General features: G+C 41.4%; 2 protein-coding genes across 2 annotated transcripts in view; one reads left to right on the top strand and one right to left on the bottom strand.

Moving 5' to 3' along the window:
• Nucleotides 1–5,142, top strand: part of PMPCB (peptidase (mitochondrial processing) beta) — a gene marked incomplete at its 5' end in the record, with an annotated part of 7,049 nt that extends 1,907 nt beyond the window's left edge. Inside the window, 8 exons of the mRNA XM_010137821.1 lie at nt 592–671; nt 1,235–1,347; nt 1,983–2,126; nt 2,682–2,842; nt 4,225–4,310; nt 4,386–4,474; nt 4,682–4,757; nt 4,844–5,142. Coding sequence (XP_010136123.1) covers nt 592–671; nt 1,235–1,347; nt 1,983–2,126; nt 2,682–2,842; nt 4,225–4,310; nt 4,386–4,474; nt 4,682–4,757; nt 4,844–4,908 — 814 coding nt within the window. The remainder of the gene's footprint in view (nt 1–591; nt 672–1,234; nt 1,348–1,982; nt 2,127–2,681; nt 2,843–4,224; nt 4,311–4,385; nt 4,475–4,681; nt 4,758–4,843) is intronic.
• DNAJC2 (DnaJ (Hsp40) homolog, subfamily C, member 2) overlaps nt 5,050–15,526 on the bottom strand; it is a 17,106-nt gene continuing 6,629 nt past the window's right edge. Inside the window, exons 5-16 of the mRNA XM_010137822.1 lie at nt 14,992–15,072; nt 14,161–14,226; nt 12,439–12,530; nt 12,220–12,341; nt 11,259–11,408; nt 10,877–10,965; nt 10,721–10,790; nt 8,949–9,133; nt 7,593–7,693; nt 6,564–6,671; nt 5,685–5,839; nt 5,050–5,196 (exon numbers count right to left, since the gene is read on the bottom strand). Coding sequence (XP_010136124.1) covers nt 5,122–5,196; nt 5,685–5,839; nt 6,564–6,671; nt 7,593–7,693; nt 8,949–9,133; nt 10,721–10,790; nt 10,877–10,965; nt 11,259–11,408; nt 12,220–12,341; nt 12,439–12,530; nt 14,161–14,226; nt 14,992–15,072 — 1,294 coding nt within the window. The 3' untranslated portion in view covers nt 5,050–5,121. The remainder of the gene's footprint in view (nt 5,197–5,684; nt 5,840–6,563; nt 6,672–7,592; nt 7,694–8,948; nt 9,134–10,720; nt 10,791–10,876; nt 10,966–11,258; nt 11,409–12,219; nt 12,342–12,438; nt 12,531–14,160; nt 14,227–14,991; nt 15,073–15,526) is intronic.

The raw sequence follows: 15,526 nt of genomic DNA, 5'->3' as shown, positions 1-15,526 counted from the left end.
TAGGGAACAGCGTCAGTTTTCATTTTTACCCTGGAAAGTTACTGAAATCGCACTGGATATAAGAATTCCCCTATTGCCTTAATTCCCCTGTATGCAGGCATCAAAGGGTGTGTGAACTTCAGAGGTCTACTGCTTGTCTTCACGATTTGACGTATTTTTCTCCTGTTTGTTAAAAATGCATCTGACTCAGAATTGGAAGTGCTTCTTTTCCCCGTTGGCCAGGTGTCAGGCATTAATCATAAATACAACTGTGTCTGCACTGCTCTCTCATGTTTATACCAGTGCAGACCACGAGACTGCCGAGTGTCCTGATTTCAAACTGGCATGAGATGGTCAGAGGATCCTGTCTCTGGCTGACTGAATTGTATTTCTTGCTCCTTCTCAGGAAGCTAGAAGAGCTCTGAAAGCCAAAATGTATCAAGTTCCTATTTCTTTTTTAGGAAGTCACCCTTATTTTAGCTTTCTGCGTCTATACGCAGCTCTCTGCATTGGCAGAACTTAAAATGATTTTTATATTGTATTGTTCTATACATTTTTATCTTTTAATAAAGTTTTCTGACTTGGTAGTGATGTTTCCTTGACTGTTTCTAGATCCATAAACCGTAATGACTTGGTTGACTACATAACGACACATTACAAAGGACCCAGAATGGTCCTGGCTGCTGCTGGAGGTGAGTATGAGATACTCACCCTGGGTCATGTGCAACTGTTCTTAAAACCATGGTCTTGACATTTCTGGGAACAACATGATGAATTGCCCATTGTTCATTAGGTCTTGGAAGTTCATTGTTAGCCCTGTGTGTTTTGTGCCTTCATACCCTTTGAACTGTTGTTCACCTTTCCCCTCAGTAATATTCCAGAAACCTTCTTAAACCAGTAACTGGAAAGGAACTGGAGGCCAAGGCCATTCATCCATGTGGGCAGGAAAAGAGAGGCCTGGAAGGGTGTGAAAAGGGGAGTAGCAAGGAAAGCAGAGAGGAAGAGAAATAACACTGAGGCTTGAAACTGAGAGCAAAGAGCTTGGCTTGGTGTGATATACAAGGCTATTGAAGAGATCTAAGGAGAGTGATCAGATCTTACTTTGCCTAAGGGGGAGGTGTGAGGAATCTTAAAGTGGGGCATTAAAGTGGGGAAACAGTAAATTACTGCTTGGTTGAATCTTGAAACTGTGCAGCAATTCAAATTAACTGTTTACAGAGTGACTTGACAAAGAACGTGAAATATCTTTGTTCAGGAGTCTCTCACGATGAGCTACTAGACCTAGCGAAGTGCCATTTTGGTAACTTGCCGTCTGCTCCAGAAGGAGGGCTGCCACCCCTGCCACCTTGCAGCTTCACAGGTAGTGAGGTAAGCTGTTCGGTGGCGTTTGGAGCTGGCCCTTATCTCTCCCTGTGAGCCCAACTGACACGTGCCCTCTGCTGAGGAGAGACAGCTTTCTAACCGCTGACTCAGCACGTTAAAAGGTTTCTTACCACAGTGAGGCCGCTGGGGTTGCTGCTTTCCGAAGCAGTGCTTACCAGCCCTTCTTCGACAAGCCTCACTGCCACCACTTTTTCTGCTTCGTCAGTTCTTGGAGGAATACCTCCCTTACCCCTGCTGCTGCTTTTCTTTTATCCTCTTGCTGGTGTTGGAGCACTTCCACTTGTTGAGAATTGCTCACTGAAAGAATGTGGTAGAAAACTGAGGCATCTGCCTTTTCCCATCTCTGTTCGGGTTTTGAGAAGTCATCTGTTTTTCTTGCTGCTGTTGGTTGTAAAGTGACTGGTAACCCCTCTCTAGGTACGTGGCATTAGTCTTACTGTTGGTGAACTGCTCTGAAATTGCCACAGGGAAGGCCGATGTTAAATAAAGCTTCATCTGCTTTAATTTTTGTTTCTCTGTGGGCGTGCTTTATAATCCAATGTGATGGGACTGATAATTAACTTCCTGTGTATGTTGTTATGTGCATGTGGCACTACGGCTACTCTTACGTGTTCCCACAGATCCGTGTAAGAGACGACAAGATGCCCTTGGCGCACATTGCGGTAGCGGTTGAAGCAGCTGGCTGGTCGCACCCAGATACAATCCCACTTATGGTAGCGAATACTCTGATAGGTAACTGGGATCGTTCCTTCGGAGGAGGCGTGGTGAGTGAACCTGCAAGCACTTTCCTGCTCAGTGAGGCTGGTGGGCTGGTGAGGTGGACCGCCAATACAGGCCGGTTCAAACCTATCTGGTGGCATTACTGTGACTATGACTCTTTCTGAAGGTCCTTAGTTGAAGCAGAAGGGGATTGACTTGTGAGTCTGAGAGAACTTGTTACCCAAGTTCTAGCAAAATTTTCAGAACTAGTTCCAAACCACCAAAACAGAGGTGACTTGAGGTCTGTCAGCCCTCGTGGGAAGTAGGATGGCTCATACTCATGTGTCATCAGAACCTGTGGATATCAGTAACTATCCCTTTCTTGAACCTAAGTAGCTTTATGATTTTGGCTTAAATCTGGGTTGTTACTTGGAAACGTGAGATTACATGCAAGGAAAGAAACTGTTGAGAGCTGATAATTAACCTTGTAGCTTCTGCTGGAGCCTGGGATACTACTGTATGTTCTGCCATTGTTGAAATGAAAACAGGAGACCATGGAAGTCACTAGTAGGCTTTCAAAGAACATAATAAACTAATGTATTTTTCTTTTGCCTCAGCAGAATTTATCCAGTAAACTTGCCCAGGTTGCCTGCCATGGTAACTTGTGTCACAGTTTCCAGTCCTTCAACACCTGCTACACCGATACAGGGCTGTGGGGACTCTATATGGTCTGTGAGCCATCCACTATACAGGACATGGTGCACTTTGTTCAGAGAGAGTGGTAAGTGAACAACTGTTGCTCTAAAAGGATTTGTTTTCAGTAGAGGAATACAATTAGAAAAAATAGCAATCATTTAAAGGGAGTATTTTTGTTTCTCTGCTTAGGCTTGCCTGGAAAAAATAAAAATACATCAAATTCTAAACTTTAACACTCAATGCTGAGTCCCAACAGTTTCTGACACCCTTACTTGAGTGAATAGCTTGAGGTTTAGGTTTGGTTTTCTTTTTCTGCCTGGAAGAATAAATGGTAACAGTTAATCCAGCAGCATTCCTTGTACAAGAAAACACAGCAGTGATTTTTGGTTTTTGCTTGCACGTGACAGGAATTACAAAACTCTGTCAAACCTTTTAGCATAGTACTAAGCCAGTATACAGTGCCCATGCACTGCATGTTTGACATCTGAAAGAGTTAACATTTACAAATGAGAATAACGAACGTGCAGTTTCCCACAGCCACCGTGAGCAGTTTCCCTCTCTGCAGTTGCTATCCCACACAATGCACCAGGTGGTGGTGTTCCACAGAGCTCCAGTGAGTACATAGGGAGATGAAATCACATCAGGTAGGTGAGCTGTTATGGATGGAATTTTGAAACCTGGGATTCTAGATAATACTAATTCTTCTAAGGCTTACATCTAAACTGGAAGTACGTCCATAGGTGCAACTGAAATGCTTGAACTGCAGATGAGATTAGAAACAGGCATGTTATTTAAGAGCACTTGATTTAGAGTGGGTGAAGTTAAAAGCTGAAAGAAGACTTGAAAATGAGGATTTTCTCTGATCACAGAGATCACTTTTCATAGAATGATGGTATATGAGATCTTTGTGAACAACTTGGGGAGAAAAATGGCACCATTTTAGCTGTCTGTGTGCTGCAGCTTAGCACCAGGGAAGATATGAACCATTCCTGTGCCAAGAAAGTGTTAAGATACCTAATGCATCCCCCTGTGCTAGTGAAAAGTTCCTTATGCAGCGTGTGAATCGTGATCTCACCAAGAGCCAGGATGGAGTGGATTGCCTTCTATGCCAGTTCCCTCTAATCATCAGGCTCCTACTATCTTAGCAACAGTGGGTCTCAGGAGAGCAAGTACAGACTACACTTGGCTCAAAATGTTCATTTAATAAAATGAAATACTGCTCTTCTAAGGGAAAACACTTGCTCTTGGTTATAGCTTTAGCTCAAACCAGGACAATTGGTGTGCTTCTAAAAAAACCGACTTTTATGCTGACTTGCATCCTCTAGCTTCTTTCCATACTAACCCCTCCGACCAGCTGTGGCTATAGAAGAGCTGTGCACTAACGTACATACACCTCTTGATCACAGGCAATCTTGTGTACTACAGGTTACCATTATTTAATGCCTTTGGATTTAAACTGTTTTTCAGGGTAAGACTTTGCACAAGCGTTACAGAAAAGGAAGTAGCTCGAGCAAAAAATCTTCTAAAGACAAATATGCTGCTACAACTTGACGGTGAGGCTTATGAGAGCTTTTTCTTCTTAGCAGAGTTGTATGCTGATAACTGAAGCATGTTTTCCTCTATTTTAGGCTCCACACCAATCTGTGAAGACATTGGAAGACAAATGCTATGCTATAAGCGCCGAATCCCAATTCCAGAACTTGAAGCAAGAATTGAAGTGAGTGGCAGTCTTGTTGTAACTTCTAAATTAGGCCCTGAAGAAACAAGTTTTTTAATGTTTTTTTTAAGACTGTTTCTAACTGAGAAAATGTTCAGCTGTCTGGTTGCCTCTTCCCCTGGGTTAGCAAATTAACTTCACTTGCTCTTAGTACTTGGTTGTACTAAGCTGGGATTGGTAACAATGATGTCTCTTTACCCCTTTTAGGCTATTGATGCTCAGACTATTAGAGAAGTTTGCACAAAGTACATCTATGATAAGCATCCTGCAGTTGCTGCTGTGGGTATGTTGTATAAGTTTCCCTACCCTCCCGTAATCGCCCCCACACCAATCAACATCATGTCATGGACAACTTTCTTTAACTTCCAGGTCCAACTGAACAACTGCCAGAGTACAACAAAATCTGCAGTGGCATGTCTTGGCTTCGTGAGTAGTGAATAGCAAGAACTTTCAGTATGTTTGAGCTTTAAAAAAACCCAACCAAACAACAACAAACTATACCCATTTAAAGCTTTTGAGTTGGAGAAACACATTTGAGAAGATTAAACCTCCAGAATCAGTGAATCCTGTGTATTTGTATAATTAAGGAGTGAAAACCATGTACAGTATTTGCATTTTTATTATAAAACAAAGATTGTCAGTAAGAGTCATTTCTTGACTTTAGTAGCATTCATCACTTGCTCTTGAGCAGCTTTCTTCGCCTTGACCATTTCAACGAGTTCCTGGAGAGTTGGAAAAAAGAAGATACTTATCTAAATGGGGAACTTTAAACAATGCTGTGGTTTTGAACACTCTAGTTCTCAACATAGGGAGGAATCGAGACAGTTTAATACATTAAAACAATTTAGCTTAGAAACAAATACGTTAATGGAAGGTCAGTGCTCATCTCTTTCCCCTGTAGCAGGAACTTTACCTACAAGAGGCTAGGATAGAACTTTACCATCTACAAGAGCTTCTGTCAACTTGTAAGACATTTCATAAGATGGACTTTCCTTCTCAGCTTCCAGAGCTACTACTTTCACTGAGGAAGACTTGGTCCTTACTGTTCTTTTGTGGTTGAGTTACCAAAACAAAACAAAAAGGTTCTCCATAAGGCTCCATCTGGTGCTAGTGTGCTGTTGTCAGATACTGTCTCTGGGAAAGCAACAGTAAAAGCAAAGGATTCTAACAAGACCTGGGCTAATTACAGTCCCAGAGGGAGGTGAGGTACCTTATATCGCTTCATGCAGTCTTTTTTTGACCGGCCGGGAACAGCTGCTGCTATTTTCTCCCATCTTTCAGGAGTATTTACTGGGTAAGTCTTCAAAGCTTGTTCTAAAAGCTTTTGTTCTTCTGTAGTCCACGGGGATGAATCTAAAGGTGAACCTGTTTTTAACCACAAAAATGGCAGAAGAAAAAAATACTTAACAAGGATACTATGACATAAGCCTAAGAAAATACATTGTAGTAGATTTAAAATATAGTACAGTTGATTTAAAATCCTAGTTTCGTGATACAACTAGTCTGACCTAAGGGTTATCCAGTGCTAAAAACCTGAAAGAAAAAACCCCCCAAAACCCTGAAATTGACTGGAGAAGTGACCCTTGCCAGAGAAGCACAGGGAAGTTAGAAGGTAGCATCTTTCTAGATCACAGTCCACCCTGTGACACCACAGCTTTTCCTGCTGCGTTTCTGTTGCATTTCAGTAAGGAACACTTGGTAAGGAAACACCCTTCTGCAAGATTCTGCAGAATTTGATGGGAGGCGTTCAGGGTTTAGCAGGAAGCCAAAGCTTAGCTGTAGTATGATCCCGTATCTCAAGAGCATCCCCTCAGGCCTACTCTGAAGATTTAGCACCCTCTGAGGAACATATGATCTCAGCATCAGACTGAACCCGTTGCCTCACCATGAAGCATTTCACACTGTCCCTATTCAGCTCACCTTGGTTTGTACTGTGTGTACCAAAACCCCTTAAATACATGCAGTAACAGAGCCTGGATCGCTTTCTTACTTGCTACATGAGTTGTAAGCTAGGAAGTTTGTTTGTCAGCAGTCTTAAGTAAGTTCTGGATTACTTTCCAAGAGGCACAGTCTCCCTTTTCACCTTTACCTTCAAATCGTTCTGAGGGGGCAGCGCTGTCCATCTGAGGCACCACACCATGTTCTTTTTTAAATTTATCAAATGCTTTCTTGTTTATGTCATCTTTTTGATGAGGGTCTACGAGCAACAGACATTAAATAGAATTATTAAAGCTGGATGTAATAATAAAAACATTGTGTAGCAGATTACTGTATACTAATAATCATATAATAAAAAAACCCCTAATTCCTACCTCCTTTAAAATCATGGTAGAGCTTGGTAGATTAAAAAAAAAATATTTCAGGGTCCAGTAAACTTAAGTTTCAGGCTCTCCAACTTCTATACTGCTTTATATTACTCAGGAGTACTTCCTCTGTATAAGCTTAAGTCTGCATCTGCTACTTCACTGAAATCAAAAGGGATTAAAGTCAGGGCTGCAGCATAAAACTTGCATGTTACCCAGAGTACTAGTGTGTCAGAGGGAAACACTGGAAAAAAAGTACTGGGAAAGCCTGGGTCCTCCTTGTGCAGGTACTGGAGTGGAGAAACTTCTTAAACTTTGGTTTTTTGGAATGTTTTCATTTCCATAAGAACTTACTGAAGAGCTTCCTCTCAGTACTCCAGCCCTCTAGGCTTCATTTACCACAAGAGGAGATGAGCTATTTAATTCAGGTGTCTGAGGCTATGCTGAATCCCATTCATCTTTTAAAGTGTATCTATGGCTTAATCAATGCCACTTATTCTAGATGCCTGCCTTTATAGAGAGCTTTCTCAGAGGCCCATTTGTCCCCCTCTGAGTGTAGAGGAGCTTAGGCAATGCATGTGGCCTCGACATCTGCATGAAGTTAGAGTGGCCCATGAGGTGGTGACTTACACGACAGTGGTTAGGCTGAAAATACTGAGTCACATAAACGTGCCTCTAAATCTTCCCTCTGAACTATGTTTCCTTTGGGGATATACAGAGGGTTTTCTCATAATAGAAACCAATGCCATTCAAAGACAACCAAGCTGTCCAGAAGCATGCAGACCTCTTATTAGAAAATAAGGTAGTACAGATACCAAGCTTTTGGAGGCTCTTTGCTTTATTGATGACATCTTTTGCCGTTCGTTTTATTCCAGTAGTAGAGTGCAAGTTCATGTAATTGGCAATAACTTCCCACCTAAAGCAAGAATAGAGAGGGTAAACCAGCGTATTACATAATAGGTTATCTTCACATACAAGCTACTTTCAAGCTCCTGTACACATTTATATCAACTCCTATGTACGTTTAATCATACTTGAATACATATAAAATGTCATGGGAACTATCCTGCAAAGCTTTTAGTCACTAAATGCAGGTGTGTCCTCACGAATTCAGTCAGCTTAGGTAAGCTTCTTGGCTTCTGACACAGAAGAATGACAGGGTAGAATATAGGTGTGTTAAGTGCAAACCTCTAATCCTCAAAACTCTACTCAGCTATTGCTTCCCTGAATTCCCTAAACACCTCTGACATTAAATACTGCAGGCTGCACTGAAAGGGCTGAGAAGTTACTAACCCTGTTTCCACTGCCCCCCCAAAAATACCTGAACATCAGGTAAAGGGGCTTCAACAGGAGAGAGCTGGAACAGCCCTAACCCCGAAATTATTCCTCGTGCATTCTTAGGAAATGGAGGGCAAGACTTGCACCCAGTCAGACAGGAGGATTGATCTAGGCCTGTGTTCTCAGAGTACTCTTAACTGCTGAGCTGTGGTGCAGAAACAAGTACTGCTGTTGATCTCCATAAAGACTGTGACAGCTTATTGGTTTGGTTTTTTTAAAAAGTAAGCATCTAAATCTTGCAATGGAGGTTTCAAATCTGTGAAGCTTAAATGGAAGGCGGCATTTCACTGCTAGGAAAGGATTTAAGGGATGTTCCTGTTCTTGATGCTTATTAGTAAACCGACTGCAAGTGCTGCTTTCTGTGAAGCCCAGCCTTTTCCCACAGCTCTCTCCTAAAGAGAGCTGGGGCACTTAACTCTCATTTCCTACCGTGTAGAGGAGAAACCAACCTCACATTCATTGTGGAGCTACTGGAAGTAGCTTACACACTTGTATTCCTACCCAGCTGCATCATGGTCAGTGTTCTGGTTTTGTTCTCTGCTTTAATGACTGGAGCCTATTCTGTAGTAAGCCCTGTGCAAACATAAACCTTAGCACAATCTTGCTGATGGACTGAGGCCCAAGCTTGGGGCAAAACAAGACAGAGGGCTGGAGCTAATCGCAGTGACATATAGACTATGGAATACCAATGTCAACAGTCAGGGAAGAGGAAGAAGTTTAGGGAGTCCTTATACTAACATCATACTTAGGATGGTCTGAAGATAAGTTGTATTATGCTTGTTATTTAATTAAAAATGGTTAGCAGGGTTTTTAACGCCAAACCTGAGAAGTACCTTGAGTTAGTCCCTGCTGGGAAGAGGTTCACAGCTTTAATTAACAACTGTAAATCATCTTCTGGCCAATTTTTGCTTCCCCCTCCACCACCAGTGGTTGACTTTTCTGAACTCTTTGTTGCTTGGCGCATACGAGCTTCTGCCTCTTCTTTCTCTCGCCTTATTTGTTCATTTATTTCTTCTATCTGAAGGATTGTAAACAAGCATTTTTTATTTATTTTTACATTTTACAGTGACACAAACCCCTCTCTGGGATTGCTTTGAGCCCTGAATTTGTCTTAGTTTCTGTTCTGTACATTACATGTAAGGAAGTGGAGGAACTTATCTGCTCCAGTATTATTTCGCTCCATCCTGTGCATAAATTTGGCCATCCCAGGTGAGGAGCAGAAATCCATCACAAATTCACTAGGAAATTAAATGAACACTCCCAGGGTGAAGGCAAAACTTCTGGTGAATGTCCACGCTACCACCTGACTTACAGGGACAGATCCACAAAAGTATTAAGAACCTCAAGTGCCTAGTGAGGGCAATTAAACATCCATGTTGAATATGCTGATTCCCAAATCTTCCAACCCAACTGTGACCTAAGCCTGGTTATGCCAGAAATTCTCAGTTAGTTACAGTAGCTGTACTAAGCATTAACTGCAACAACCCAGATTTTAGTTACCAAGTGCTTACTCAGGTTAGATGGCCTTGTGTAGTTTGTTACTAAATGATTCAGCAGAACTGAAGTTGCCCATCGCACATCTTTGTGAACTGTAGTCACATCCTGAGACTGTGACGTGACCTACCGTCAATATGCCTACTTCTGAGAATGCACAGTCCAGTCTTGGCAATATTTAAATAGAGATGTGCTTACGCCAGTTGGCAGGGTGCTCAGAATAGGTTTCTCACTGTCTGTCTCATAATAAAATCTTCCTGCTCAAATGCAAGTTATCTGATAGGTAATTTTTATTAATGCAAAAGTAGAAGAGTTTTAACAAAGACAGAAAGGTAACTGTCCCGTATTTGGAACACTCTCCTCGAGACTGGGAGATGGGATTCAGTTCCCTGTAGAACAAGAGGGATTTGAGTCTTAAACAGTCTGATGAATAAACCTGACTGCTGGGGTGGGGACAGATCATCTTTCCCGCCAGGAAAAAGAGTTCACAAGTGTGAATCCAAAGCAGATGAAAGAAAGCACTTCATTCTTTCTGCAGGATGTGGGTTCAGCTTTGGTCCAAATGGCTTTTCCCTGCTGGCAAATTTAGGCAGATCCTTGCTGAGTTATGTACATCTCGACTGCAAATGTCTTGCTTTTCCCATACTTTGGTGCCCAACCCACTGGCCCTTCCAGTACCTACAGCCTGCAGCACTTAAGTCCTTTTGTGGATCTAGCCCCAGGTCACAGATCCTAGACTAGGACTTTTCTTGTGCAACAGGATAGGTTAAGACTGCCTTTCTTACCCTCTAGGCAATTGCTCCCCATTGCTCAGCAAAATTACATGCCTCTACTGTTTCTGTATACTGTACGCGTGGTAGGTTTTGTGTCCTTTACTAATTAAAAATGCGTATTTTTTTTCTGAGCTGGCCCTCGTTATTTCACCAGCCATGAAGTGCACTATGTAAAATGGAGCAGAGATCCAGTCTGCCTGGGGACCCTGAAACTCAGGTCTCTGTGTTTAACAGGGAGGACTCCACAGCAGCTATGTTGTATCTTACTTCAATTCAGTCATGTAGATTTCACGAATGAAATTACTCCATTATTTTGGTTTGACACTTGGCATAATTACCTGTTTTACTACAGCCGCCTTTCCTCCTTCCCTTGTTGTGGATGTAAGTGCTTCATTCAAGCATTGCAGACTAAAAATAAATTATTAAGTTACAATGGATAGCTAGTAGAAAGATGGGTATCAAAACAAACAGAATTCAGCAGCAGGAAGACTCACCTTGCTAGCTCAAGACGATCACAAAGCTTTTCCACCTCCTCCATCATTCTAACACAATCTGCCTCATTATCAGAAAAGTAATTCCAGTTCTGGAAGCAGAAATACACGTTCTACAAAGTTCCTGAACTTTATTGTCCTGTTCCTTCAGACGAAGGCTTAACACACAGCATTCTTCAGCTGCTGCTGTGTTTGGACCTGTTTAGTCAGCTTTACTCGTAACTCAAAACCATATGAGCAGTATGTATTTTGTTCTTTAGTAAACCCACTTTCCGTACCCATCTCCAGCCATAAGATCACGCAAGCGCTCGTTAGGGTCTGATCTAAGCAAACATAGTGATTTCACGGATGTAACCTGTATTTCTCTATGATAATATTTAAGTACCTTGCATGTCGTTCTCAGCTTTTGCCTTTCTTTCTTGATTGCTTTTTTCTGTATCTCTTTTTCCTTTTTTGCTACTAATGCTTGTTGCCTAACTTCTTCTTCCTCCTTTTCTTTTGCTAACCGTGCTGCTTCCAATTCTGCTTGTCGTTGCTGCCATCAAAAAGAAAAAACAACACCCCACCCAAAGTTACACTGTTGCAGGGTCATTCAGACATTCAGTATTAAAATGTGCTGTTTCTGTGGGTTCTTTTTTTTTCTTAATAAATCAATACTTTAATGTTTGGTGTTCCGAGAATTTTGAGAGCGCTGATGAAACCTATCCCAGCTGGCATTAATTCACATACTAACTAGGGGGGACCCCTAGTTTATAAATCCTGACTTCTTTGACAATGAAGATACAAAACTGCATGAAATTTCCTATGCCTGCCCCAAGAATATGAGCTTGGAAAAATGCAGTGGCCCAACATTTCTCCTCCGTCATTATTAACATAAAATCTCGCAGTACTCCAGTATTGTCTTTTAAGTCACTTTTTAGCACCTTACAGATCCTTTTCATTCCTGGTACTGTTTTCGGAGCCATCTTTTTCAAGCTGTTAATATTAAATATATTATGCTACCTCAGCCGCTCACAGGCCATATGCACAAGGCAAGCAGCTGTGTCCATTTTATGAAAAGGAAAGTAGGCCACAGAACTTAGTGACTGCCTCTAAGACAGAGGAAGCGCATGCAACAGCAGAATTGAAGTTTAGAAGTTTTTTTTCAGCCCTGTGGTCCTTGTTTTCATCTCATTCTCAAAAGGCTGCCAGTCTTGCACTGCCTGTTGCAAAGGGATCGAAGACAACACGTCTTTAAACCCCAGTATAATTCTAACAGTAGCTTTCTGACACATCTAGAAGCTGAAGCAGTGGATCAGATATGAATGAAACAGGGTTTTTCAACCCAAATAAAGCAGTTAACGTACTTTTTCTTTTGCCTCCTGTTCTTTTCGTTTTGCTTCTACCTTTGCTTTCTTCTCTGCTTCTTTCTTTGCCTTTTCTTCCTCCTTAAATTTCTTTATCCTGGGGTCACAGCTGTATGCATTGTCTGGCAGAAGGATGCATCATGTACAAAAGAAAAACGCAACATTTCCACTTTTAGTTAACAAATCTCTCTTTAAAAGACCAACAGTTTGCATGCTCACCAACGAGCGTCCTAATTCTGTTCATTTCTTCTTTTTTTCTCAGTGCTCTTGCAGCTCTGTTTTGCTTTTCAATCCACCTTCTTTCATCTCGACTAAAAAGGAAAAGCATGGTTAGCTGAGTGCTAATACCCTACAGTGTCTGTCACTCTGTTAGAAATTCAGCAACATTTAAAAAAAATGTTTCCCCACACAGATGCTCTTCTCTGAATACTTCAAAAATAGACTTCAAAAAATGAAGTTCCAGGCGCCAAGCTCGTGTCAAAAACATTAAGTGTTTACACAGTTACATAAACCTGACAAAATGAGTTGTTTATCAGGGAACAAGCTGCAGGGAATGAGATTGTGGACTTTATTTTCAAAATGCACTCAGAATACAGGTCATGTCAAGTAAATTCATCTGCACAGAAAGAACAGTTTTTATAAGTGTCGTGACACTGATAAAATCATACCGGATTCACTCCAGTAAAATACAGCTCAGGTTAAATAGATTAAAAATTGTCTGACTAAATCTGAGAATATTTGTCAGTACTGTCAAGGAAGAGGCAATTTTATAGTGGGGGTCTATACCGTCGTCCACACAGCCAAATACAGAGCAGTATACCTCAGAACAAAGAAAAGAATCCCAATAACAAAGAAGGAAACTATGATGAGTAGATTCAAGGTTTACATCATGAGGAACATCACCTTTGTCAAGAAAGGATCACAAGAATCGTGACCATCTGAGCAGAAGCTGAAACGTTCTCCCTCTGAAGTACAGCAGCATACTGTGTACTATTTGTCTAAACGTTTTTTAAAAAGGACACTCATGACAGGTGAGCTATGCAAATAATTTAAGAGCCTTCCAGTGAGAAACTTGGAGATTAATCTGTGTAATTTATCAAAAATACATGTGATACGGAATTGATTACAATGCCTTCACAGAACCTTCACAGGAGAGAGAACATTGGGTCCACAGAGGCTCAAAAAATTTAACAGCAGAAAAAGGCAAAAAAGAGAAAAGGAACGAATGCCTAGCAACAGCCTAAATACGGCACAGCTTTTAGCCACACACAAGCTAACCCTTGAGTCTAACTACAAAACTGATTTCTATTCAGACTTGGAAAAGAAGTTCACACAATGCCAGTTCTGGTTATACAAGGATGGCTAAGTTAAAGGTTGCGTCCTGTGATAACGTACTAGACTGAAATGATCTGATGTTCTAACTTGAACGTTCTGTGTTTATAACTGCAGGAAGGATAAAACCAGAATGTATCTTCCAATGGCAACACGGTCCGAGTAATTCGGCAACTATCGCTACATCAGATACACAGTTTTTATTAACACCAAGCCTCTCATCTCTCTCAGCTCTAGAAAATATCACTACTTTAATAAAGAGTTAGAGAGAGAAATGACAGCTGCTTACTTATCCACTCTGATCTGGCTCCGGGTTCAATCCGTCTTTGGGACTTGCTGAAACTGCAAGTCTGAACTTAAGTGAACACACATTTCAAAGCACACCCGAAACACCCCCATGATGCAAGTAAGAACTATTTCAGTTACACAAATAAGACAGAGAGAAGCCCACAATCAGCCCAGTTCCAGTCCACAACTGACTACTAAGCTGAGAGCGGCATTCAGTCTTCGTTTGGTTGTATTCCTGTGACTTACAGTCTAACAGAAAGTTGGAAAATCTTGCTGTATCAATCTCTCAGCCTCCTGTAAAATTTCTTTTTACTTACATACCATTCTGCTTTTTCTTTTTCCTCTTCATCTAAATAGGAAAACTCTCTCCAGGAATCAAAATTATACCTAAATAAAAAAAAGAAAAAAGAAGAGTGAATAATAACCCTCCCACACAAAACAGCAAAGCTATTACAAGTAATCTACCTTTTTTACTACCAGGTTTTTGTAGGCACTTACACTGTTATTTATAATTTATAACATAATTTAGAGTTACACTGCACCTACAATGATTCCGCTGTGTTAAGTCAAACCACAAGATGCTGTTGAACGTAACGATTTACATCTACAGAGTGTATTTTAGGATGGGATCAGTCTCACCAACTCTGAATGTCTACAGTGCAGTTGTCTAAGGTCCCACTACAGGCAGTGGAGATACAGTGCAGTCTGTAGAGTTGAGAGATAAGTTAATCTTTATGTAAGCATCTGTGTTTAGCAGGTAAGTCAAGCCATAAACTACTGATTTTACTGGACTAGACAGACCTCCTTTAACTAGGGGACCTTAAATACTTAGTAGACACCTGTACTAAAAACACAGGTTAAGTGAGATGAACCCCACTTTCAGTCTGTGGGTCAACTCAGTTCACAGCCGTTGCGGTCAGAGAACTGTCAGGACCTCCCACTGTCACTGTAAGTTTGCAGCGTGGATGCATTAGCTAGGAGAAAGCCGCCAGCTCAGTTGTGGAAGGCACCCAACAGCTGTGGGGTAACTTTGTGACATTACTAGGTCAGAACAGACCACAGAGAACAACCTACACGCAAAAGAGTCTGTGAGCCCTTTACAGCACACGTCTTGAATGCTGTCACTAGAAACTGAGGTATCAGCTAACTTACCAAAATGAATAGAATGCATCTACCTCTTCAAATGATGAGTGCATGTCCCCAAGTTTAGGAACATTTTTCTTATTCGACCACCTGAAAATAAATTGATATATTCAAGAAATAATATATCTGTATCCATATATAGATATCATCTTCCTTCCTGACATGGCACGTGTTAAGTACAGAATGAAAATACCAACTCAGAGGCTCCCTCCCATCAACACAGACAGAGGAGCACCAGGGAAATAAGAAATCAAAAGAGTTCCTCCTAATCATTGTCCAGGCTGGGCCTTTTTTTGGGAGCTCCCCCTGAAAAGCAAACTCCTCCTGCCCAAGTACGCTGTGTCTACAAGGAGACCTGATGGAGTACAAGCTATCTTTGTAGCGATTCAATTCTCCACACACATTCTCCTGGTTAAGAAGCTTATAGGAAGTGGACAAAAGGTGCTCTGTGAATAACTCAGCTCTGAGGTAGGCTACAGGAAGTTTCCCACACATTCTAACGGAGTACGAGGTTATAATGCATAACCCATTCCATTTTTTCCCT

This window comes from Buceros rhinoceros, unplaced genomic scaffold (assembly GCF_000710305.1).
Source record: "Buceros rhinoceros silvestris isolate BGI_N320 unplaced genomic scaffold, ASM71030v1 scaffold42096, whole genome shotgun sequence".
NCBI classification, from domain to species: Eukaryota; Metazoa; Chordata; class Aves; order Bucerotiformes; family Bucerotidae; genus Buceros; species Buceros rhinoceros.
The sequence above is the reverse complement of the archived record's forward strand: the minus strand, read 5'-3'. Positions and strand labels throughout refer to the sequence as shown.